The sequence below is a fragment of the Bos indicus genome, chromosome 28, assembly GCF_029378745.1.
Source record: "Bos indicus isolate NIAB-ARS_2022 breed Sahiwal x Tharparkar chromosome 28, NIAB-ARS_B.indTharparkar_mat_pri_1.0, whole genome shotgun sequence".
NCBI classification, from domain to species: domain Eukaryota; kingdom Metazoa; phylum Chordata; class Mammalia; order Artiodactyla; family Bovidae; genus Bos; species Bos indicus.
Window position 1 is genome coordinate 6,182,953 of NC_091787.1, and position 23,692 is coordinate 6,206,644.

At 41.6% G+C, this 23,692-nt stretch overlaps 1 protein-coding gene across 2 annotated transcripts in view; it reads right to left on the reverse strand.

Moving 5' to 3' along the window:
* The window catches only part of PCNX2 (pecanex 2), a 311,392-nt gene that overhangs the window by 159,836 nt on the left and 127,864 nt on the right, over positions 1 to 23,692 (reverse strand). For both annotated transcript variants that reach the window (XM_070781873.1, XM_070781874.1), the window contains 4 exons: positions 23,459 to 23,568; positions 21,904 to 22,000; positions 8,122 to 8,214; positions 7,191 to 7,341 (listed from right to left, as the gene is read on the reverse strand). In XM_070781873.1, the coding sequence (XP_070637974.1) occupies positions 7,191 to 7,341; positions 8,122 to 8,214; positions 21,904 to 22,000; positions 23,459 to 23,568 (451 nt within the window). The remainder of the gene's footprint in view (positions 1 to 7,190; positions 7,342 to 8,121; positions 8,215 to 21,903; positions 22,001 to 23,458; positions 23,569 to 23,692) is intronic.

A 23,692-nucleotide genomic window follows, 5' to 3' on the forward strand; every position in this document is an offset into this window, starting at 1 on the left:
TTTAAATTTATCAGCAGTCTAGGAGAACCCCAGGGGGCACCTGATAAAAATTCCATGGCTTGCTGGAGAGAGAGTGGGAGTCTGAGGTTGGCAGCTGACGGCTGAACTCTGTCCCCAAACCCTTTCTCTCTTAATGCTGCCTGGGGTTGGCCTGTGCTTCTCTAAGACTCCCTCTGCCTCGCTCCCCTGTGAGCAAAGAACACTGGATTCCATCTGTCTGTCTTCCTGCTGCTGTGTAAGCCTGGTTCCACTGCCAGTCCCCGGCAGCCCCCTCCAGCCTGTGCAGACTGACACAGGAAGGTAAGTTCCCCAGTCGACTGGGAGGAGATGGGCCAGAAGATGAGAGGAGAAGAAGCAGAGCCAGGCAAGAAGGGAAAGAAGAGGAAGGGAAGAGAAGGTACATGAAAATAATAAGAACATTGGCAATACATAAGGCAGGCTGCCAGCTGGCAGGTGATTTTCTGACACATCAGCCCTAGCCACTTCTGTGGCATTTGTAACACTCTTTCAGAAGCACCGTAGCAAATGAGACTGTTTCTCAGGTGGCACTGGTTCAGCTGAGTCATTCTGAATTAAAGAGGCATTGGAGGGTTTCCTAGGTCTCTATCTCTTGATGCTAGCATCTCTCTATATAGAGAGACAAAGGGGGTAAGGATACATCCTCCTTTCCAGAACCATAGTGTTTCCTCATCACACACGTGAAGATGAGACCGTCCCATAGACCCCAGTACAGCCTTTAGGTTGTAAAATCAGACATGCCTTATTCTTTCCTCTAGCGCTATATACATTTCAAAAGATTTTATCTGGTTGGAGTTAATCCCCATGGAAATTCTGTAAGCTAGGTCATTTTAGCAGTACTATCACCTGCCGGCAAAAATTTCACAACATGTCTATCCAGATCATAAAGGGTCGCCAACTTATAGCACAGTGGGTGAAATGAGGCACAAAACAAGGTGTAAAATAACTGAATGCAGAAGCCTGGAGAAGAGGAGCAGCAGGATGTGCTTACTGAGTGCAGTCTGCCACACAAGGACCTTGCCAAATGCTTTACATGTATTGCCTCGATTCATTTCATCCCCCAATAAATCTTTGTTGTAGGAACCCATCATCATAGATGAATCACAAAAGTTAAGCCCCACTAATAGGGACAGAGATAGGATCTGAGCCCTGCCTTGTTCAGAGCCTGTTCTCTGGGCCATGACAGTTTCATTCCCTCCTAAACTTTCCAAAAGCTTCCTGCATGGTAACATCTGGTCACATATAAAGGACCAGGAGCCGGGAAGACATCAGACTTTTCACCAGCAGCAACAGGAGATAGAAAACAATGGGACATTAGCTTAGGATTCCGAAAGAAGTGCTTACCCCTCACAAGCTACACACTCCAAGCTCTCTGTTAAGTGCAAAGTAGAATGAAAACATTTTGAGATAGATGAAGTCTCAAAACATTTCCCTACCATGCACCCTTCCCCTGAAGTAGCCAGAGGATGTGTTTCATTCAAAGGGAATAAACAAGGAACAATTGAAACAGGTTCCAGAGAGAGTCTGGGAAAGGATGGAAGTAAAAGAGTATTTTTCAAGTGTGCCTGTGTGGAAAATTAAGTCAAGAGATATTTTACATAGTTATTGGAAAGGCAGGACACACAAAAACAGAACAGAAATTGGAAAGGCTAGGAGATGCAAAAACAGAAATCTAAACAAGAAAGGAAATGCAAGCATGGTACACTACCGAACTAGACATGAACAATCAGACTTGCTATATGACATACACATATATGATTAGGAAAAAACTGAATATATGTTCAACAAAAATCATATTAGGAGGAAGGAGTAGGGGAAAATGTTCATACATAAGGAAAGAGAAGAGAGAGATCTTTATTATTCGTAACAGAAAGTCAGTAGACAGGCAAATCTGAAATATTAACAAAGATGAGAACATGCACATTATTTGGAAGAATTATGGTAAATACCAGAAGAAAGACCTAGAGTCAAAAGTAAGGACGAATCATACAGGAAAAAGTTGACCAGGGACGGCTGCTTTTCATCACAACTTGTCCTGTTTGGCTTTTAACAGTATGTATTAGTGAAGTGAAAGTCACTCGGTCATGTCTGACTCTTTGTGACCCCATGGATAGTCCATGGAATTCTCCGGGCCATAATCCTGGAGTGGGCAGCCATTCCTTTCTCCAGGGGATCTTTCCAACCCAGGGATTGATAGGGATCAAACCTAGGTCTCTGGCACTGCAGGTAGATTCTTTACCAGCTGAGCCACCAGGGAATTATAAATGAAAAACACATTAGAAAAAGCAGTATCCGTCAGAACCGAGTCTTTCACATGGAGAAACCAGTCTATCTGCAAATCAACAGGCAAGATTTGTTAAAATGCACAGTAAATCTCATTTAAGGATTACAAACTGAGGACTCAATTGTGAATTAGCTTTATAATAGTGAATTTGGTTAAATTAAAATGCAAATGAGATTTTTCAATTGATATTTTAATGATTTCTAGACCTTTCATCCATTTATTCTAATGCATCCAAAAATTACAGCTTAAGCTTTTCCTGCAACCATATTTTGCTGTGGGATGAGTCTCTAGGTATGCATCTTATTATACACATAGACTGCTGCTGCTGCTGCTAAGTCGCTTCAGTCATGTCCGACTCTGTGCGACCCCATAGACGGCAACCCACCAGGCTCCCATGTACCTGGGATTCTCCAGGCAAGAACACTGGAGTGGGTTGCCATTTCCTTCTCCAATGCATGAAAGTGGAAAGTGAAAGTGAAGTCGCTCAGTCGTGTCCAACTCTTAGCGACCCCATGGACTGCAGCCCACCAGGCTCCTCCATCCATGGGATTTTCCAGGCAAGAGTACTGGAGTGGGGTGCCATTGCCTTCTCCATACACATAGACTAGAGTCCTTCAAACAAGCCTTTACTTCTGGGCTTTTTCTGTCTGTGGGGAACTCTTCCTTCAGTGAATTTACAAAGCACCAATCAGTCATTCATTCATTCCATCAATATTATTAAATACCTACCATGCTCCAGATCCTAATCCAACATTTAATTTTAAAATCTCATTTATTTCCATTTAATACACAGAACCAACCAGTTAGAACAGCTTAACCAATGGGCATGTCAGTTGGGCTTCCCGGATAGCTCAGTGGTAAAGAACCTGTCTGCCAATGCAAGAGATGTAAGAGACCCAGGTTTGATCTCTGGGTCAGGAAAATCCCTTGAAGAAGGAAATGGCAACTCACTGCAGTATTCTTGCCTGGAAAAATTCCATGGACAGAGAAGCCTGGCAGGCTACAGTTCATAGGTCACAAAGACAGAGTCAGACACGACTGAGCACGCATACAACCAATGGACATGAAGTTAACTATAACCTGCTCACTCAGGGTCTGAGCCTTCTACTGGTTGTTGGTTTTGTTGTTATTTGCTTTTTTGTGTGTTTTTTGGCACACCATCTTCCCAGTGCAGTAAGAGCAATATAGGTTGCAGAAATAGTATATGACCAGAGGGAGTGAGATCACCTGGGTTCTGATCATTCACCGGCCACAAACTTAGTGGGACCTGGGTCAACGTCCCTTGACATCTCTGGGTGTCAGTTTCCTCCCAGTAAAGTGGTGGCATAGTATTACATAGACGTCAAGACATACACAACACTCAGGCCTTGTCTCACATGCCAATTCCAGCTGAGTGGTAAAGTCTGCCACTGGCCCGTTTTAGGACTGTTCTCTGTTAGCTATGTCTACTGCACGACCAGGGATCACAGTACTACCAGCCCTGCTCTGCTTTTCCAAAACATTCTGTGATCATATGAGAAAGAAGATTTGACACATTCTCACATTAAAGGTATGTGATCAGCTTGAATTTCCTATGCATGTTTTCTGGCTAGTAGAAGGAATAAAGAATGAAATACCTAAAAGGCAGAAAGGCAGCCAAGAGGAGGAAGTGAGAAAACAGGCTGTGGATGATATCAAAATAGGTAAATGGTCTTTAATACTTTCATACTAACACATTTTAAGTATTTGGATTTTCCTTCTAACACACAATTTTGAAATGCAATCTGTTTTTCATTACGAGCCTGACATGTTAAATCTATTACTCTTGGCTGGATTTCAGGTAGATTATAAACAGCTAATGTAGGCAAGTGAGGCATATCCACCAAGTCTCTGTTGAAGCCCATGGTACCAAGGGGAATGTCTCCCGCCTATCGTAAAGGGCAGAGGCTCAGAGCTGCCCACCCACTCAGTCCTTCAAGAGGGGACATCAGCATACAAACACACTCTCCTTTCTCGCTCTTGAACTTTGTCTTGAAAAGATCATTCAGATTTAAAATATCTAAATGATTCCAACCTAGGCTGGGTTCTTTTAGATTCAGGGGTAAAAAACAATCACACACACACACAAATTCCAAGTTTTCCACAGCTCACTCTTATCTTTCAGTGTTGAATTGCACACTCTGAACTGCCACAACAAGAGGAGTCTACACTGATCTGTCTTATTTTTCTCTCTCTTGTCAAGTTCTCTGTCCTCAACCCAAAGGCATTTAAGTATCTAGGTACAGGCATAGAAACGATGATACAGATATAGATATGCAGTTTCCCAACTGAAAGCATCTGACCTCAAATCCCCATCAACTACTTACCACTGAGGCCGAAACAATACTCCACTAATGTCAACAAAACCTAGTCTTTCAATAATAAGTTAAGGAAACGAAAGGCAAATGCGACCCTGACACTGCAGAAGTCCTAAAGAAACTCGTCTTTTCTTTATGTTGCTTGACTGACCCACATGCAGGCACTGGTTTGGATGGACTGCTCAGACGGTAAAGAATCTGCCTGCAATGAGGGAGACCTGGGATTGATCCCTGGGTCAGGAAGATCTCCTGGAGAAAGGAATGGCAACCCACTCCAGTATTCTTGTCTGGAGAATTCCATGGACAGGAGCCTGGTGAGCTACACAGTCCATTGGGTTGCAAAGAGTTGGACATGACTGAGTGACCAACGCTGCTACCTTCCTTCACTTTCTGTCTAGGTGGATGTAACGTGAACTGACCATTATCACCTGCACCTACTCTGAGCTCATCTTCCTTCAATTTTTATATTACTGATAGTAATTTGCATTTATGTAGCAGCAGCAGCACACAAGATTGAACACAGCATTTAAAAACTGTATTATGCAGCTTGATCTTTGGCGAGCCACTAGTGCTGTAAGTGGGAATAATAAACACCCAAAGGCAGGACAGTCTGAACTGCCTCCACTGCCTTCTAAACCCTATGCTGGCAGCAGGTCCATTAGGCCATGTCTCTCCTCTAAGCAAAACCCCGTTTTACTGATGTCACTGTTTCAAATTAAGGCAGCTGCTGGCAGCCACTCAGACATGGTCTCTATTCCTGGCAGCATCATAAGTGATTATTTTATTTCTTCTTAAATTAATTCCCCTCTGCCCTTTTACTTTGGTCACACTGATAGGAAAAGAGTGAAGAGATGAAGTGGGTACTTAAATGGTTAATCTCACTAGGGGATTGTAAGTAAAAAAATATGGGAGACCCCTGTAAATTAACAATCACTCAAGAACGCAGGTTTGCTTAACCACAAAACCAAGCAGGCTTGCTCAGCAGCAAAAACACACAGCAGAATCATGAGACTTGCCCCCAAACAATAAAACAATGGAGGCCTGAGACCCACATCCTGCCCAGGGAGCTCAGAAAGGCCATGCTCTCTGTACACACAAAAAGCAATCATTTGTGTCCCTAGTAGGGACAAGAAAACTCCCCTGCCCAACCTGCGGGAGGAACTGATGATGGAAGCATGGCATCTACTCAAGAATAACAAAGATCTTCTACCCTCTCCACTTTTCCTTTGACTTTAAAACTGTAGCCCAGTAAGTTCTGGCCATGGCATCCTCTCGCGTACTCACCTGTAACCCTCACAAGCATCCTATTCTAATAAACCACTTCTTATCTCTTTGCCTTTTGCTAAATTCTTTCCGCAGTGGAAACATATGGGACTGTGGTACCTGAGTTCTTAGGAGTCTTCGAAACAACACTAAATCATTTCAGTACTAGTCTACTGGAGTTATTGATGACAAACCTGGCGGAGTCCAGCAAACCTTGAGTCAGAAAACTATGAGTTTGAGTCAGCAAACCTTGGTGTTACTCATATACCCTCCTGTCTGAAGGTGGAGATGACCAGATGACTCATTTAACAATGGAGAAATTACAGTGAGCTAGATGGTTCTGTGCAGACCTAGCATCATGGGTTAGTTACAAACTATAGCTATAAACCGTGCCCAATATATCTGAAAAATGGGGATAAATCAATCCATCTGCCATCTGTTCAATCAGAGCCTGGAGAGACCTAACAGGGAAATTTCTGACTTTTTTACTTAGAAGCTCAAACACTGTTAGGGTCATTACTTAATGTAATGACCAGGCTGTTACTTAATGGTGGCCAGAGTCAGCCATGAAAACTGCTCAGTCAAGTCCAGGTCGGGCTGTGGGTCTAGTTCTAGGTGAGCACTGCAAATTCAATAAAATTTCAAGGGTTCATGGATCAAAATTCAAAGGTGCCTCTGCTACATCCCACCTCTGGTTTTGTGGAAGATGACAAGGCAAGTTGAGTGATGCTATTCTTGGTCCCCCATAAGCTGAAAGTGGAACAGTATAACGTTCAGGTCTGAATGATATAAATGAAATTTTCCTCAATAATAACAACCAATCATTTTCATAAAACAGACTTCTAATTCACTCCACTTCAACTTTCTTGTTCCGGGAACATTAATGTACACTTCAAGGTACACATGCTGTCCTTTATCTACTGCAGTGAAATACACACTTCCCTGGTGGCTCAGATGGTAAAGAATTTGCCTGCAATTCAGGAGACCTGGGTTTGATCCCTGGGTCGGGATGATCCCCTAGAAAAGGGAATGGCAACCCACTCCAGTATTCTCACCTGGAGAATTCCACGGATAGAGAAGACTGGCCGGCTACAGTCCATGGGGTTGCAAAAAGTTGGACAAAACTGAGTGACTAACACAACAAATACACACACATAAAGTAATCCGTACATCACCATATTTAAGGGTACATTTCCACAGCACTAAGTGCATTTGCACAGCTGTGCACACTCTCAGTATAAAGCAGACCTCTCACCACACCCTATTTGTATGAGGGATACCTTACTCACCTCTCACTTCCTGTTGCTGATACTCTCTGCTTTTAAGGATGGGGTGTGAAATCCACATCCATGGGTGATGCTTGCGCAGCTGGGGGAGCAGGTAGTGGGTTACAAACCCCACGGCTCCAGCCAGGGCGAAGAGCACAATGCTGAGAAAAGGCTGCAACAGAAGAAGATAAGAGTCAGTGCGTAGCTGGAAGCGTGGGGAAGGATGCCTGTCAATAATCCAGAACCTTCTCTGCTCCTCCTAAAGCACACACAGCCAAACTCAGCTCTTTCTTCAGGCCTCTGAAAATTTCTCCCGCAGCACTTGAAATTTGGTCTCTGCATTGAGAACCACCAAGACGGAGTGCACAAAAGGCTGAGATATTCTGCCCATTAGAATACTTTTTCTTGCTTGTTGTTTTTTTTTTTAAAGATGAGATGGAGAATAACAAATTTAGCTAACAGACTTTTCTTCACTGATAGAAAAGTGAGACAGCAAATGTCCGCGAGAACCTCTAGCCAGAAATCCCATCTGGCTCACTATACTGTTGTTTTTCCAACTGAAAATTATGTTCTGACAATCTTTTTGGCTCTGTGACTTCCATCTCATTCCTGATTTGGTGAGTCCTCCCTTCTCCACTCTTAGCAGTGAGCTGTGGTCCTGTTTTATGACTGTTGACCATCCTCATGGTGGATTCTACAAGATATGCTAGCCAAACAATTCCCTGGATGAGAAACAGCAAGGGTAAAACATGTGACTCAACTTTGTGTTGTGGGCCAAAACTCATCTCAGACATAACTCAACACACCTGGATATATTCCTCCACGCTCTCTATTCTTTTCTATTCTTTCTCTGGCTCCACTAACCTATCAATAGCCTGGAGCTGCACAGTGGGCTCTGTTTATTACAGACAATGAGGAGAGGGGAAGAGTGCAAAGCTAAATGGATACATACTCGCAAGGACAGGAACACAGTGCTGGCACTGACTGCAAAGGACAGAACAGCAGCCACCGAGCAGATGATGAGATCCGATTTTAAGATATCCTTCTGTAAACAGAAAACAACTGTACAGTTTGCTTGTCTGTGTTTCTCTCAGCAACCTTGGGTCACCAGGTAAATCGGGTGACAGGATCTTAACCCCTGGATACACTTCATCTTCAGACCGTCACTTACCTGATCTATTCCCAATGGCACACGTTGCATGGACCATTCAGCACCTCCCATGTGGGGAATATCAGGGAAACTAAGGCAGAAGGGGGCAAGAGGAAATGCAGACTGCCATGAGAAAGCAATGGCACCTCAATCCAGTACTCTTGCCTGGAAAATCCCATGGACGGAGGAGCCTGGAAGGCTGCAGTCCACGGGGTTGCTGAGGGTCAGACATGACTGAGTGACTTCACTTTCACGCATTGGAGAAGGAAATGGCAACCCACTCCAGTGTTCTTGCCTGGAGAATCCCAGGGACGGGGGAGCCTGGTGGGCTGCCATCTGTGGGGTCACACAGAGTCAGACACGACATGACTGAAGCAACTTAGCAGCAGCATGCTCCCATCCACTAGCCAGGGAGAGAAGATTTTCTACACGTGTAAGAGGCATAAAGTTCTTCTTGACAATCACAGATCAGATGCGAGATGCCCAGGTTTAATAAAGATGGGTAAAGTGTGAATTGTAAACTTTTGAGATAGGAAGTGGAAAGCAACTTTAGCAGCTAATTGGCAAATTGATGTTGAGAGTGGATCTCCTCATTGTATTATTGATTATCCCAACCAAGCCATGTAGATTTTTCATCAGATGGGTCAGGTCATTTTTACTGCATTTAACTGTCCTCCTGATTTCTTCCTGTCACTTTGGATGACAATTCAGTCAGAAAACCAGCATCATGACTTGCAAGAAATTTCACATTTTAATTTTAAAAAGACAGGAAAAGATAAAGGGAAGGAGGGAATGTAGGTAAACAGGCATATGGTTTGTACAGAAAGAAAAGAAGGGAGGCGATGGGGAAACAGATGTATATTCTATATGATTTTCTGGCAGGTAACATTCAAAATAATTATTTAAGAGGCACAATTCCTTTTTGATATGATATATTGATATATTTAAACTGATGATTTTAGAGTTTTCAGATAACAATGTGATACCTTAATATGGTCAGTAATTATGTAATGCAGTTAATTGGATTCTGTAGAAAGAAAAAATTTAATGATCCCCTAATACTGCTTTTAGCTCTGTCAGTTAGCCAACATTGTACCCTACTGAGCTAACAGGCCATGTTCCATGTATCTGCAGTATTAGTAACACTCCTTGGTCTAACTTTGCTTTGTTTTCCCTTGTGCCTGCTCACTACACAGTTTTTTGTGATGGAAAATTAGTAGCAAGTTGCTGACATTTCAATTTCTGCATATTTGTACCTAATATCAGTTCAGATCAGTCACTCAGTCGTGTCCGACTCTTTGTGACTCCATGAATCGCAGCATGCCAGGCCTCCCTGTCCCTCACCAACTCCTGGAGTTCACTCAAACTCACGTCCATCGAGTCAGTGATGCCATCCACCCATCTCATCCTCTGTTGTCCCCTTCTCCTCCTGCCCACAATCCCTCCCATCATCAGAGTCTTTTCCAATGAGTCAACTCTTCACATGAGGTGGCCAAAGTACTGGAGTTTCAGCTTTAGCATCATACCTTCCAAAGAAATCCCAGGACTGATCTCCTTTAGGATGGACTGGGTGGATCTCCTTGCAGTCCAAAGGACTCTCAAGAGTCTTCTCCAACACCACAGTTAAAAGCATCAATTCTTCGGCACTCAGCTTTCTTCACAGTCCAACTCTCACATCCATATATAACCACTGGAAAAACCATAGCCTTGAGTAGACAGAACTTTGTTGGCAAAGTAATGTCTTTGCTTTTCAATATGCTGTCTAGGTTGGTCATAACTCTTCTTCCAAGGAGTAAGCGTCTTTTAATTTCATGGCTGCAGTCAACATCTGCAGTGATTTTGGAGCCCCAAAAAATAAAGTCTGACACTCTTTCCCCATCTATTTCCCATGAAGTGATGGGACCAGATGCCATGATCTTTGTTTTCTGAATGTTGAGGTTTAAGCCAACTTTTTCACTCTCCACTTTCATCAAGAGGCTTTTTAGTTCCTCTACAGTTTCTGCCATAAGGGTGGTGTCATTTGCTTATCTGAGGTTATTGATATTTCTCCCGGCAATCTTGATTCCAGTTTGTGCTTCTTCCGGCCCAGTGTTTCTCATGATGTACTCTGCATATAAGTTACATAAGCGGGGTGACAGTATACAGCCTTGACGTACTCCTTTTCCCATTTGGAACCAGTATGTTGTTCCATGTCCAGTTCTAACTGTTGCTTCCTGACCTGCATACAGGTTTCTCAAGCGGCAGGTCAGGTGGTCTGGTATTCCCATCTCTTTCAGAATTTTCCACAGTTTATTGTGATCCACACAGTCAAAGGCTTTGGCATAGTCAACAAAGCAGAAATAGATGTTTTTCTGGAACTCTCTTGCTTTTTCGAAGATCCAGCAGATGTTGGCAATTTGATCTCTGGTTCCTCTGCCTTTTCTAAAACCAGCTTGAACATCTGGAAGTTCATTAAGAAGAGGTGGCAAGAATACACAGAAGAACTGTACAAAAAAGATTTTCACAATCCACATAATCATGATGGTGTGATCACTCACCTAGAGCCAGACATCCTGGAATGTGAAGTCAAGTGGGCCTTAGAAAGCATCACTATGAACAAAGCTAGTGGAGGTGATGGAATTCCAGTGGAGCTATTTCAAATCCTGAAAGATGATGCTGTGAAAGTGCTGCACTCAATATGCCAGCAAATTTGGAAAACTCAGCAGTGGCCACAGGACTGGAAAAGGTCAGTTTTCACTCCAATCCCAAAGAAAGGCAATGCCAAAGAATAAGCAGCTGAGTTTGCCTATTTTTATCTGATAGATGGCACCACACTATATATATACGTTTGAATCTTGTTTCCTCTGCTCAATACTAGAGTCATGATGAATATAGTGAAGTGAAAGTCGCTCAGTTGTGTCTGACTCTTTGTGACCCAATGGACTCAGGCCAGAATACTGGAGTGGGTAGTCATTCCCTTCTCCAGGGGATCTTCCTAAATGAGGGATCGAACCTAGGTCTTCTGCATTTCAGGCAGATGCTTTACCAACTGAGCCACGAAGGAAGCCCAAGAATACTGGAGTAGGTAGCCTAGCCCTTCTCCAGTGGATCTTGCCCAGCCAGGAAGTGAACCAGGGTCTCTGGCATTGCAGGCAGATTCTGTACCAACTGAGCTATCAGAGATATCTTATAAATTATAAGAACACCAGATATCTCAATTAAAAATGGGCAAATATAAATGGCTACTTTTTAAGTGGTTAAAATTCACCATTTATAGCTCTAGTAAATTATTTTCCTTTGCGACAAAGGCCATTCTACTGTAGGTGGAATTTCCAGCAGCTTCAGTTTGAGGTTCTTATGACAAATGCTATGATGAGCAATCTTCTGTGTACAAATGTGCAAGATTTGCTCTAGGATAGATATGTATTTCCCACTCCAGTACTCTTGCCTGGAAAATCCCATGGACGGAGGAGCCTGGTGGGCTGCAGTCCATGGGGTCGCTAGGAGTCGGGCACGACTGAGCAACTTCACTTTCATTTTTCACTTTCATGCATTGGAGAAGGCAATAGCAACCCACTCCAGTGTTCTTGCCTAGAGAATCCCAGGGACTGGGAGCCTGGTGGGCTGCTGTCTATGGGGTCGCACAGAGTCAGACACAACTGAAGCGACTTAGCAGCAGCAGTATCATGAGAGCTTCAATTTTTTGTCAGTCTGGTTGGTATAAAATGATAACTTGTTTGGAATTTCCTGATTATTAGACTGCATATGTAGTCATGTTTTGGCCATTGAGATTTGCCCATTTTTAATTGAGATATCTGGTTTTCTTATAATTTATGGGACTTTTATATTCATCATAACACTAGTGCTTCATCAACTGTACATATTTTAAAAATCTTTTCCCATTCTGTAGCTTATATTTTTAAGTCTTATTTGAAGAAAGTATTATTTGATAAATCAAAAGTGATAATTTTAATGAATTTGAAGTTTTGTTAAAATTTTTTCTGTACCCTGATATTATAAAGCTAATCTCCTTTATTATGATTCTAAGCGCTTTCAGGGTTTGTCATCTAATATTTAGGTGCAAAATTCCATCTGAAATGGATTTTTAAGGACAATGTGACAAAAGAGTCCTATTATAATTTTCTACTTAGTAAAAACCATTTTTTATTCTATTTTTCCTTTCATACAGGGTTGGAGCTTACATGCTCTGTTTCTAGTCCTTTAGTAGTTATACTAAACAATCAATTGTGCAAGCTTAAATAATCACAGTCTAAATTTAATCAGTATTTTAATTCATCTCCTGGACATACAAAGAGCTTAACAAGTCCTGGTATCCATTTCCCTTCCCATCCAAACTTACATGTTACTGTAGTCACATATGTCAATTATGTTTCACATTTTTTAAGCCAACCATACACTCACCACGGTTTTATACAGTTAAAATTTACTTAGATTTACTAACACATCTGCTACTTTCTTTTCTCTTTGTGCTTTCTTATAAATTAGACCATCAGAGATTACTTTCTCTTGAAGACTATCTTTCAGAATTACATTCCCTGAGAGTCTCTCAGCATTTTTCTAAAATATTTTTATTTTGTCCTTATTCTTGAAAGATATTTTCACTGGGCATCAAACTCTAGTGTGCCAGTTACTTGCTTTACAGAACTTTAAACATATCAAACTGTCTTCTGTTTTCTACTATTCCACTTGGTAAGGTAGCATTCAGGCTGTCCTTCATTTGAATGTAATCTATTCATTTTGTTTAACAAATGTAAGATGGTCTGTGTCTTTGGTGTACTGCATTTCACTACAGTCTGCTCAGTATGTGTTCCTCTTTAATTTATCCTCCTTGTGATTCACCAGAATTCTTAAATCTCTGATCAGGGTCTTTCATCAGTTATGGTAAATACTCAGATATTACCTCATCAAACATTCATTATGCTTCAGTCTCTCTCCCCTTTTTCTGGAATTCTGATTTTATATATATAGACAGAGAGATATATAGATACATTAGATCTTCTTATTCCATTGTCACATCTCTGCATCTGTTGTATATATATATATCCTAATTTTTGGTCTATCATTGTTGAATTTCGGATACTTTCTTCTGTCTTGCTCGTTCAGGATACTAATTCTCCCTTCAGAGGTATCTAATCTCTCATGTGTGTGTGTGTGTGTGTGTGTGTTTACTTTAATTGCTTTACTTTGTTTAGGTATTTTGGGTTCTCTTTCAAACATACTGGACCATTTTAAATACTTTCTATGGTTTAAAATACTAAGTGAAAGTCACTCAGTTGTGTCAGACTCTTTGCAACCCCATGGACTATACAGCCCATGGAATTCTCCAGGCCAGAATACTGGAGTGGGTAGCCTTTCCCTTCTCCAGGGGATCTTCCCAACCCAGGGATTGAACCCAGATCTCCCATGTTGCAGGTGGATTCTTTACCAGCTGAGCCACCAGGGAAGCCTGTTAAATATTAACCCTTTTATTTCTTCAAATATAGTAAGTAGAGTTGTTTCAAAATCTGTATCTGATAATTCTACTATCTGAAGTGATTGAAAATCTATTTCTTCTGGCTCTTTGTTTTTCTGTGTAGTTTTAAATTTTTATCAGAACCTGCTCACATCCCTTAGAAAAATGGTTTTGGGAATATGGGGAGACTGAGGAGGAAGGAATCCTCTATAGAGGATTCATGTATTTTTGTTTTTGCTTTGTCATGAGTGATTTCTAGTTGGCAGCAACTTTAAACTATATTCATAAATTGAGGGGGTTGAGTCCAAAGAGTAGTGGCTGCGTGGGTGCAGGAGGGCTGAGAGGAGCTACTCCACGTTCAAGGTCAGGAGGGGAGGCTGTGAAGAGACACCCCTCATCCAAGGTAAGGAGCAGCGGCTGTGCTTTGCTGGAGCAGCTGTGAAGAGATACCCCACGTCCAAAGTAAGAGAAACCCAAGTAGGATGGTAGGTATTGCGAGAGGCATCAGAGGGCAGACACACAAACCATAATCATAGAAAACTAGTCAATCTAATTTCATGGGCCACAGCCTTGTCTAACTCAATGAAACTAAGCCATGCCATGTGGGGCCACCAAGACGGGCGAGTCATGGTGGAGAGGTCTGACAGAATGTGGTCCACTGGAGAAGGGAATGGCAAACCACTTCAGTATTCTTGCCTTGAGAACCCCATGAACAGTATGAAAAGGTAAAATGATAGGATACTGAAAGAGGAACTCCCCAGGTCGGTAGGTACCTAATATGATTCTGGAGATCAGTGGAGAAATAACTCCAGAAAGAATGAAGGGATGGAGCCAAAGCAAAAACAATACCCAGCTGTGGATGTGACTGATGATAGAAGCACGGTCCAATGCTGTAAAGAGCAATATTGCATAGGAACCTGGAATGTCAGGTCCATGATTCAAGGCAAATTGGAAGTGGTCAAACAAGAGATGGCAAGAGTGAATGTTGACATTCTAGGAATCAGCAAACTAAAATGGACTGGAATGGGTGAATTTAACTCCGATGACCATTATATCTACTACTGCGGGCAAGAATCCCTCAGAAGAAATGGAGTAGCCATCATGTTCAACAAAAGAGTCCGAAATGCAGTACTTGGATGCAATCTCAAAAATGACAGAATGATCTCTGTTCGTTTCCAAGGCAAACCATTCAATATCACGGTGATCCAAGCCTATGCCCCAACCAGTAACACTGAAGAAGCTGAAGTTGAATGGTTTTGTGAAGACCTACAAGACCTTTTAGAACTAACACCCAAAACAGATGTCCTTTTCATTATAGGGGACTGGAATGCAAAAATAGGAAGTCAAGAAACACCTGGAGTAACAAGCAAATTTGGCTTTGGAATACAGAATGAAGCAGGGCAAAGACTAATAGAGTTTTGCCAAGAAAAGGCACTGGTCATAGCAAACACCCTCTTCCAACAACACAAGAGAAGACTCTACACATGGACATCACCATATGGTCAACACTGAAATCAGACTGATTATATTCTTTGCAGCCAAAGATGGAGAAGCTCTATACAATCAGCAAAAACAAGACTGTGAGCTGACTGTGGCTCAGACCATGAACTCCTTATTGCCAAATTCAGACTTAAATTGAAGAAAGTAGGGAAAACCACTAGACCATTCAGGTATGACCTAAATCAAATCCCTTATGATCATACAGTGGAAATGAGAAATATATTTAAGGGACTAGATCTGATAGCTAGAGTGCCTGATGAAATATGGGCGGAGGTTCGTGACATTGTACAGGAGACAGGGATTAATACCATCCCCATGGAAAAGAAATGCAAAAAAGCAAAATGGCTGTCTGGGGAGAGCTTACAAATAGCTGTGAAGAGAAGAGAAGTGAAAAGCAAAGGAGAAAAGGAAAGATATAAGCATCTGAACGCAGAGTTCCAAAGAATAGCAAGGAGAGATAAGAAAGCCTTCCTCAGCAATCAATGCAAAGAAAACAACGGAATGGGAAAAACTAGAGCTCTCTTCAAGAAAATTTGAGATACCAAGGGAACATTTCATGCAAAGATGGGCTCGATAAAGGACAGAAATGGTATGGACCTAACAGAAGCAGAGGATATTAAGAAGAGATGGTAGGAATACACAGAAGAACTGTACAAAAAGATCTTCACGACCCAGATAATCACGATGGTGTGATCACTGACCTAGAGCCAGACATCCTGGAATGTGAAGTCAAGTGGGCCTTAGAAAGCATCACTACGAACAAAGCTAGTGGAGGTGATAGAATTCCAGTTGAGCTATTTCAAATCTTGGAAGATGATGCTGTGAAAGTGCTGCACTCAATATGCCAGCAAATTTGGAAAACTCAGCAGTGGCCATAGGACTGGAAAAGGCCAGTTTTCATTCCAATCCCAAAGACAGGTAATGCCAAAGAATGCTCAAACTACCACACAATTGCACTTATCTCACACACTAGTAAAGTAATGCTTAAAATTCTCCAAGCCAAGCTTCAGCAATACGTGAACCGTGAACTTCCAGATGTTCAAGCTGGTTTTAGAAAAGGCAGAGAAACCAGAGATCAAATTGCCAATATCCGCTGGATCTTCAAAAAAGCAAGAGAGTTCCAGAAAAGCATCTATTTCCACTTTACTGACTATGCCAAAGCCTTTGACTGTGTGGAGCACAATAAACTGTGGAAAATTCTGAAAGAGATGGGAATACCAGACCACCTGACCTGCCTCTTGAGAAACCTGTATGCAGGTCAGAAAGCAACAGTTAGAACTGGACATGGAACAACAGACTGGTTCCAAATAGGAAAAGGAGTTCGTCAAGGCTGTATATTGTCACCCTGCTTATTTAACTTATGTGCAGAATACATCATGAGAAACACTGGACTGGAAGAAGCACAAGCTGGAATCAAGATTGCTGGGAGAAATATTGATAACCTCAGATATGCAGATGACATCACCCTTCTGGCAGAAAGTGAAGAGGAACTCAAAAGCTTCTTGATTAAAGTGAAAGAGGAGAGTGGAAAAAGTTGGCTTAAAGCTCAACATTCAGAAAACAAAGATCATGGCATCTGGTCCCATCACTTCATGGGAAATACATGGGGAAACAGTGGAAACAGTGTCAGACTTTATTTTTGGGGGCTCCATAATCACTGCAGATGGTGACTGTAGCCATGAAATTAAAAGACGCTTACTCCTAGGAAGGAAAGTTATGACCAACCTAGATAGCATATTCAAAAGCAGAGACATTACCTTGCCAACAAATGTCCGTGTAGTCAAGGCTATGGTTTTTCCAGTGGTCATGTATGGATGTGAGAGTTGGACTGTGAAGATAGCTGAGTGCTGAATAATTGATGCTTTTGAACTGGGGTGTTGGAGAAGACTCTTGAGAGTCCCTTGGACTGCAAGGAGATTCAACCAATCCATCCTAAAGGAGATCAGTCCTGGATGTTCTTTGGAAGGACTGATGCCAAAGTTGAAACTCCAATACTTTGGCCACCTCGTCAAAGAGTTGACTCCTTGGAAAAGACTCTGATGGGAGGGATTGGGGGCAGGAGGAGAAGGGGACGACAGAGGATGAGATGGCTGGATGGCATCACCGACTCAGTGGACGTGAGTTTGAGTGAACTCCGGGAGGTGGTGATGGACAGGGAGGCCTGGCGTGCTGCGATTCATTGGGTCACAAAGAGTCGGACATGACTGGTCCACTGAACTGAACTGTACAATTCAGATGTTAGAATTGGTACTGAAAGTACTGAAATGATTACTTTGTTGCTGTTAAGTTCAATCCTGGAGAGAATTTGCTTGCATTCCCCTGGCACAGCAGAGCGTAGAACAGATTCCTTCTGGTTCACCCTTCCGCTGAGGGTGGGCTTGGTGTTCCAGCATGATGAGTGAATCATCTCCCGTTTGTGGCTACCTTGGCAGGCTTTCACTTCTGTTCCCCACAGCTGGAGGGCTGAAAACTGAGGCTCAATGTCCCCTGATTACGTAGATGTGAAGATTCCCTTGTTCATTCATCTGACTTAATAATTCCTTATTATTTCATCAAATTTTTAGTCACACTTGAGAAAGATTTTTCCTTTTATTTTTTTGAAATATAGTTAATTTATAATGTCACATTAATTTCAGGTGTACAACAAAGTGATTTTACTTTATATAAATCTTCATTTTCAGGTTCTTTTCCCTTATAGATTATTACAAATTATTGAGTATCATTCTCTGTGCTATATGGTAGATCCTTATTTATTATCTGTTTTACATAGAGTAGAGTGTACGTGTTAGTCCCATCCTCCTGAAAAAGATTTTTATATTTTATTCAGAATTTTCAGTAGTAATCAATAGGATTAGATTGTAATAATTTAGTCTGCCATAATATCAGAGATGGGAAAGTCTCATTTGATCTCTCTTCCCCTCTCTCTAACTTACTTTAGTATTTAAAGAGGGATTAGCACATAAAATTCTCTTTTCCTTCCCATTGCTAAACAACTACCTTAATATCATACATTGAACAATCAATTCTTGATTGCAACATTTAATTCTCACATCACACAGTCATATAAATAATTTGTCACCTCTCTGTGTTTAACTGATTCACTAATCCCACCCTCTAATCTTGGATTAGTCGCATATTCTTTTCTGATCACTCAATCTTTATAATGTACTCTTACACCTCAAAGTGCTAAATTCCTTTCTTATTCTTCTTTTTCAGATTTTTAAAACTATTATTAACTTCTACACTTCTAAATGAACCTTTAGAATTATTTCCCCAAGTTTTGAATAGAATTCCTTTAGAACTCTTTTGAACTATATTAAATCCATAAATTTATTAGAAAGATTTGACATTTAATAAATTTCAGGCTTCTCATGAAAAATCAGGTTATATCTGTTTATCACCACTTTCAGACTTCATTTACATTTTAATAGACTGCTGTAGCTTCCTCTATTTCTGATACTACTTGTTAAAATAATTTCTATTATCAATTGATATGTTTTGTTACTACTGTGAGTTCAATCATGTTTTCGTCATGTCTTCTACGGTTATCTCTAATGTGTTAGAATGCTTTTGCTTTTCTAACCATTTATGTCTCTGGTGGTATTTATGAATTTTCTTATCATAGTTGACATAAGTTTTCTATGCATTTTGCATGAATATAATAACATATCGATAACCAGTTCTTTTTTCTCTTTCAGGATCTATACTTGCCAGAACTTCTAAAACAACACTCAAAGTTTTGTTGCCTATTTTAATGATGAACCTATATGTGTTTAGCTAATAACTATATTAGATCTCAGTACACTGAACATTTTAAAGTCACTGTGGCATTTTATGTAGCACTTCATGCCCCAAACCTTTAAAAAGAATACACTGAACATTTTAAAGTCACTGTGGCATTTTATGTAGCACTTCATGCCCCAAACCTTTAAAAAGAAACTTAAGAAGCCCTGGTCCAACACTAGAAACCCAGCAGATTTAGACAGCACTGGACTCAAGAGACCTAGATGACACAACCAACTGTCTAAAAGAAGCAGTCTGCATAACACACATAAAATTTAGATAACTTTGTTTGTTGTTTCTAGATGTCATAAAAGTAACAAATCTGAATGTGATGGGAAAAAGTGTTGAAAGTGATGAAAATGAGGGTAAAAATGGAAAGACCATGCTAATGAAGCATACGGAAAAAGACTAACCAGGCAAACCACTCGTGGAAAGTTTACATTTTATTAACTACTGAACTGTGGTAATAAACTGTGAGCATAACTTGTGTTGATCATATGGAGTAAAGCCACTGCTAGAGCTCTGGGTATCTCCATTTCTAGATCAATGTCCCTTAAAGCAGCCTGTAGGGCACCTGATCAAAATCACCTGGATGGACAGTCTCATAACCTGTAGATTCCCCAGGCCAAGTGAATCAGAATAGGAGGAAGGGCTGGAAAACTGAGCGTATCATGTTTCCTAGGGACTTCTCATATAAACTAAAATGTAAGGAAGAGGAGGAGACAGACAGACAGACAGGCATAGGGAAAGAGAAAGAGAATAAGACAGCCAGCTGCTGCTGCTAAGTCACTTCAGTTGTGTCCGACTCTGTGCGACCCCATAGTTGGCAGCCAGAGAGAGACATAAAGAAACAAAATCAAGAGGGAAATTTCCTTGCACTAGGAAATAAATGGTATTACATCACAAAAAAACTATAAAAGCTGAATCTTAAAGTCCCTTTAAAATATTATAATTAGATGAGAAATCTTTTCAGAGACATGAACACACACATCATATTAAATCACCTACAAGTTATGTGCTCTACATTGTATGAAGCATTTCAAATAATACTAAAATCAAGTGAGGCAACTCCTAACCCATCACAGCTAATCATACTAATGAAATGCTATCTGTGTATGCTAGGCAAATTTCTCATTGGATTTCATTGTAACTCACAGATTATTTTACTGCAATAAATCAGAAAACATCTTCATCATTCATGAAACCAAGGGGGGAGAGTTATTTCACAGATATCCATGGGAAACTCTTGGGTTGACTCAGGCCACCCTATCACTTCTATAGAAACTAACCTGGGAGTGTGAGTTTGATCTCATCCCTGTAATTTTCCTGATATAAATAATAGAGGTCTGGTTCTTGACACTACATTTGGATGTCAAGTGTCTTCTTTCTTTGTTTGCTGGCCCCTCATCAGTCCCGGAAGCTTCACCTCACCCCCGGCTTTTACGTGTGTCTCAGCCCTAAAATTAATGACACAATTACACAGTGCTGAATGTCAATTATATCTCAATAAAACTGGAAGTAAACATTAAATTCAATAATTAACAAACCCTTATTCCTAGTAAGTGATTTGTGTTTTGATTCCCTGCGGTAACCAATGCTCAATGCTTTAGCTTGAACACTAACCACACTCAAAGACACAGAGGTCTGAGTATGAATTCTTTTAAATGCTATCGTGTTGGCTATAATTCTTGCACATTGTCTCAAAATGGTGAATTGCAATCTAACTCATCTAAATTCAGTGGAACGCACTGAGCACCCCCTAGGCCTGAGGCACTGGTGCTGTGGTGCCTGTGTGCGTGCTCAGTCACTAAGCTGTGTCCAACTCTTTGCACTCCCATGGACTAGAGCCCAGAGACCAGGACAAATGAGATTCATCTCCTGGCTGGAGGAGCTTGCAATCAATATCCCATTAAATGGTTTTCATTTGATCTGTTATTCCTAAAGAAAAAAAACAAATAAAAAAAAACACATACAGGAAAAGCAAGACTGGGAGGCAGCAGACTGCTCCAAGCTCAGTACTCAAGTGGGAGATTATCTAATCAATGAGCTTTGCTTTCCAAACTATTAAGGTTTGTAAGTTGATACCAAAGAGATACACCTGCTCAAAGGGTGTTTGAAACTGCCCCCAAGCCATTTTCCTGGTGAACAAAGAAGCAATATTATTCTTTTACAGCCTTTATTTTCATTCTTCCTTCATTTCCTCCTTCTTTTTCCTCTTCTGTGCTCCAACCAATACGGCGGCCTCTTCCACAAAATCCTAGCATGCATGCTAAGTCACTTCAGTCATGTCTGACTCTGCAATCATATGGACCATAGCCCACCTTGGCTCCTCTGTCCATGGGATTCTCCAGACAAGAATACTGGAGTGGGTTGCCATGCCCTCCTCCGGGGGATTTTCCAAACCCAGGGATAGAACCCAGGTCTCTTACATCTCCTGCATTGGCCAGGTGGGTTCTTTACCACCTGGAAAGCCCCCAACATCCTACCCATAAGCCTAAAGCCCAAGGGTCCCTCCCAAAGGATGCGCAGATGTCAACCTTGAATCAAAATACACAGGAAAGAATGTCAGCAGGAGACAGAGGCAGAAGGTGCAGAGAGGATGCAGTTTGGCTGGACGTTTAATGGGCAAGCTTTATTCATGCCCATGCTGCCTGCTATTTGGGGCCTGTAGTGCGTGGAGCTGTCTGAAGGTGGATCATTTGAATATGCAGGCAAATTGCATTAGATCAAGTGAACACCTGTGGCAGGTGTGCACAGCATCTGCTTTCCTTGAGCAGGCGGCTCAACAGTCTACTCCACACCAAGTCAAGTGATGCTCCCTCATACATTACACAGCACAAATGTCTTACCACGGAATCTTTCATCTTCATGGGCAGAGGGTCTGAAGCTAACTCTTCTAGATTTTGATGTAAAAATTTATGAAACAATTTGCAGTGAATAAAGGACCTGAAAATGGAAAAAATACACAGGTTTTACTTTTCAAAATATGTCCCTTAAAAAAAATACAGAATCTCGGGCCCAACTCTAGACCTGAATCAGAATCTGCAGTGTAACAGGATCCTCAGGTGATTCCCATCATATTAAAATTCAAGAAATACTGCTCTAGTCTAAAAAAAAGATGTGCCTATTTCAAAGTCTGAGGGAAACAGCTTCACCTTTGATCTCACACTCACAAAGGAAAAAGCCAGTGTTCTCTCCTTTAAATTGTTCATAATGTAGAAAAAGAGGAGTGTGTGCAGGTGATCACAAAGACAATGGGTGGATTTTCAAATTCCATCCAGATTAAAGCTGTCCACAGCAGGTATGGGTACCATTGACCAACTTGAGCTAGCTAAGCTCACAGAGATTCTTTATTTCAGCCAGGCCTCAATATGGTAAAATATTTGTTAAGAAAATCTGTGCAAATGATATTTAAATTTTCCGATTTTCCACGTCTTACATCTTGCTGCACCTGACAGCCTAAAATTATCATTTTTTATGCTCCCCCAAAACACTTATATCCGTTTTTATAACTTAAGTCAGTATCTCCCTTGTGTTAGTCCCTCAGTCGTGTCCAAGTCTTTGTGACTCCATGAACTGTAGCCCACCAGGCTCTTCTGTCCATGGAATTCTCTAGGCAAGAATACTAGAGTGGGTGTGCCATTTCCTTCCCCAGGGGATCTTCCCTACCCAGGGATCGAATCTAGGTCTCTGCATCTCCTGTAAATGTGGTCAAATGAGATGGTTGCTACCTCACTGAATTGATTGACTGGTACCCGAAATGATGGCATCACCTGAAGGGTTTTCAGGTCCAAAGTGCATATTTATCAAAGACTTAAAAGATACAAAGAAAGGAAAGATTTGAAGGTATATTTTCTAGTGATTAAGGGTTATTATTAAACACATTTTAAAACTTTGGCACAGACTTCACTTTAAATCCAGAGGGCACTGGCCATACTAAGAACAAAAAGCAACAAAACAAAACCTTTCCTTCTAGAGATGCAAGTCTAGTCTCCCCAGGGTAGACTTTATAGTCCTGGCATAAAGGCAGTGATGCCACTTCATGGACCCAGACAGACTACCTGTCAAGGTTGGTGCCTCTCACACAACTCCCCAAGGGAAGGTCAAAGACAGTGCCCGGGTACAAGAGGATATCTATCCCTGGCTTTGTGAGTTTTACTCCAAAAGCACCAAGGCCAAGGTTCAGTGTGTCCTTGAACTTGACCTCTGGTTTTCATTCATTTCTGGTTAGTCCTGGGTTTCTCCCACCATCACCCAGGGACCAGCCGGTTTAACAGGGAAAGAGTTCAAGCACCCTGAGCGCTGGATGAGAGGGTGATGCTGCAGGGCTAGTGCACAGCTCTGTGTGTATGTGTGTGTGTGTATGTATGTGTGTATGTGTGTGTGCGTGTGTGTGTTACTCACAGGAGCACTGAGGGGTCGCTGCTCTGCCTGCTCAGATGGTAGGAAAGTGCAACCAAGAGGCCACAGAAAGCTGAGAACAGCGCCGGGATGTGCTGCGTGCTCCAGGGTTCCTGAGCAAAAGATCAGAGAGCCAAGTCATTCCATGGCTGGGTGTGGAAGAACAGGATCGCATTCCAGAACTTACATAGCCGGCCCCCCCAAGGTCCAGCTGGATAGACATGGTGCTCTGGGATC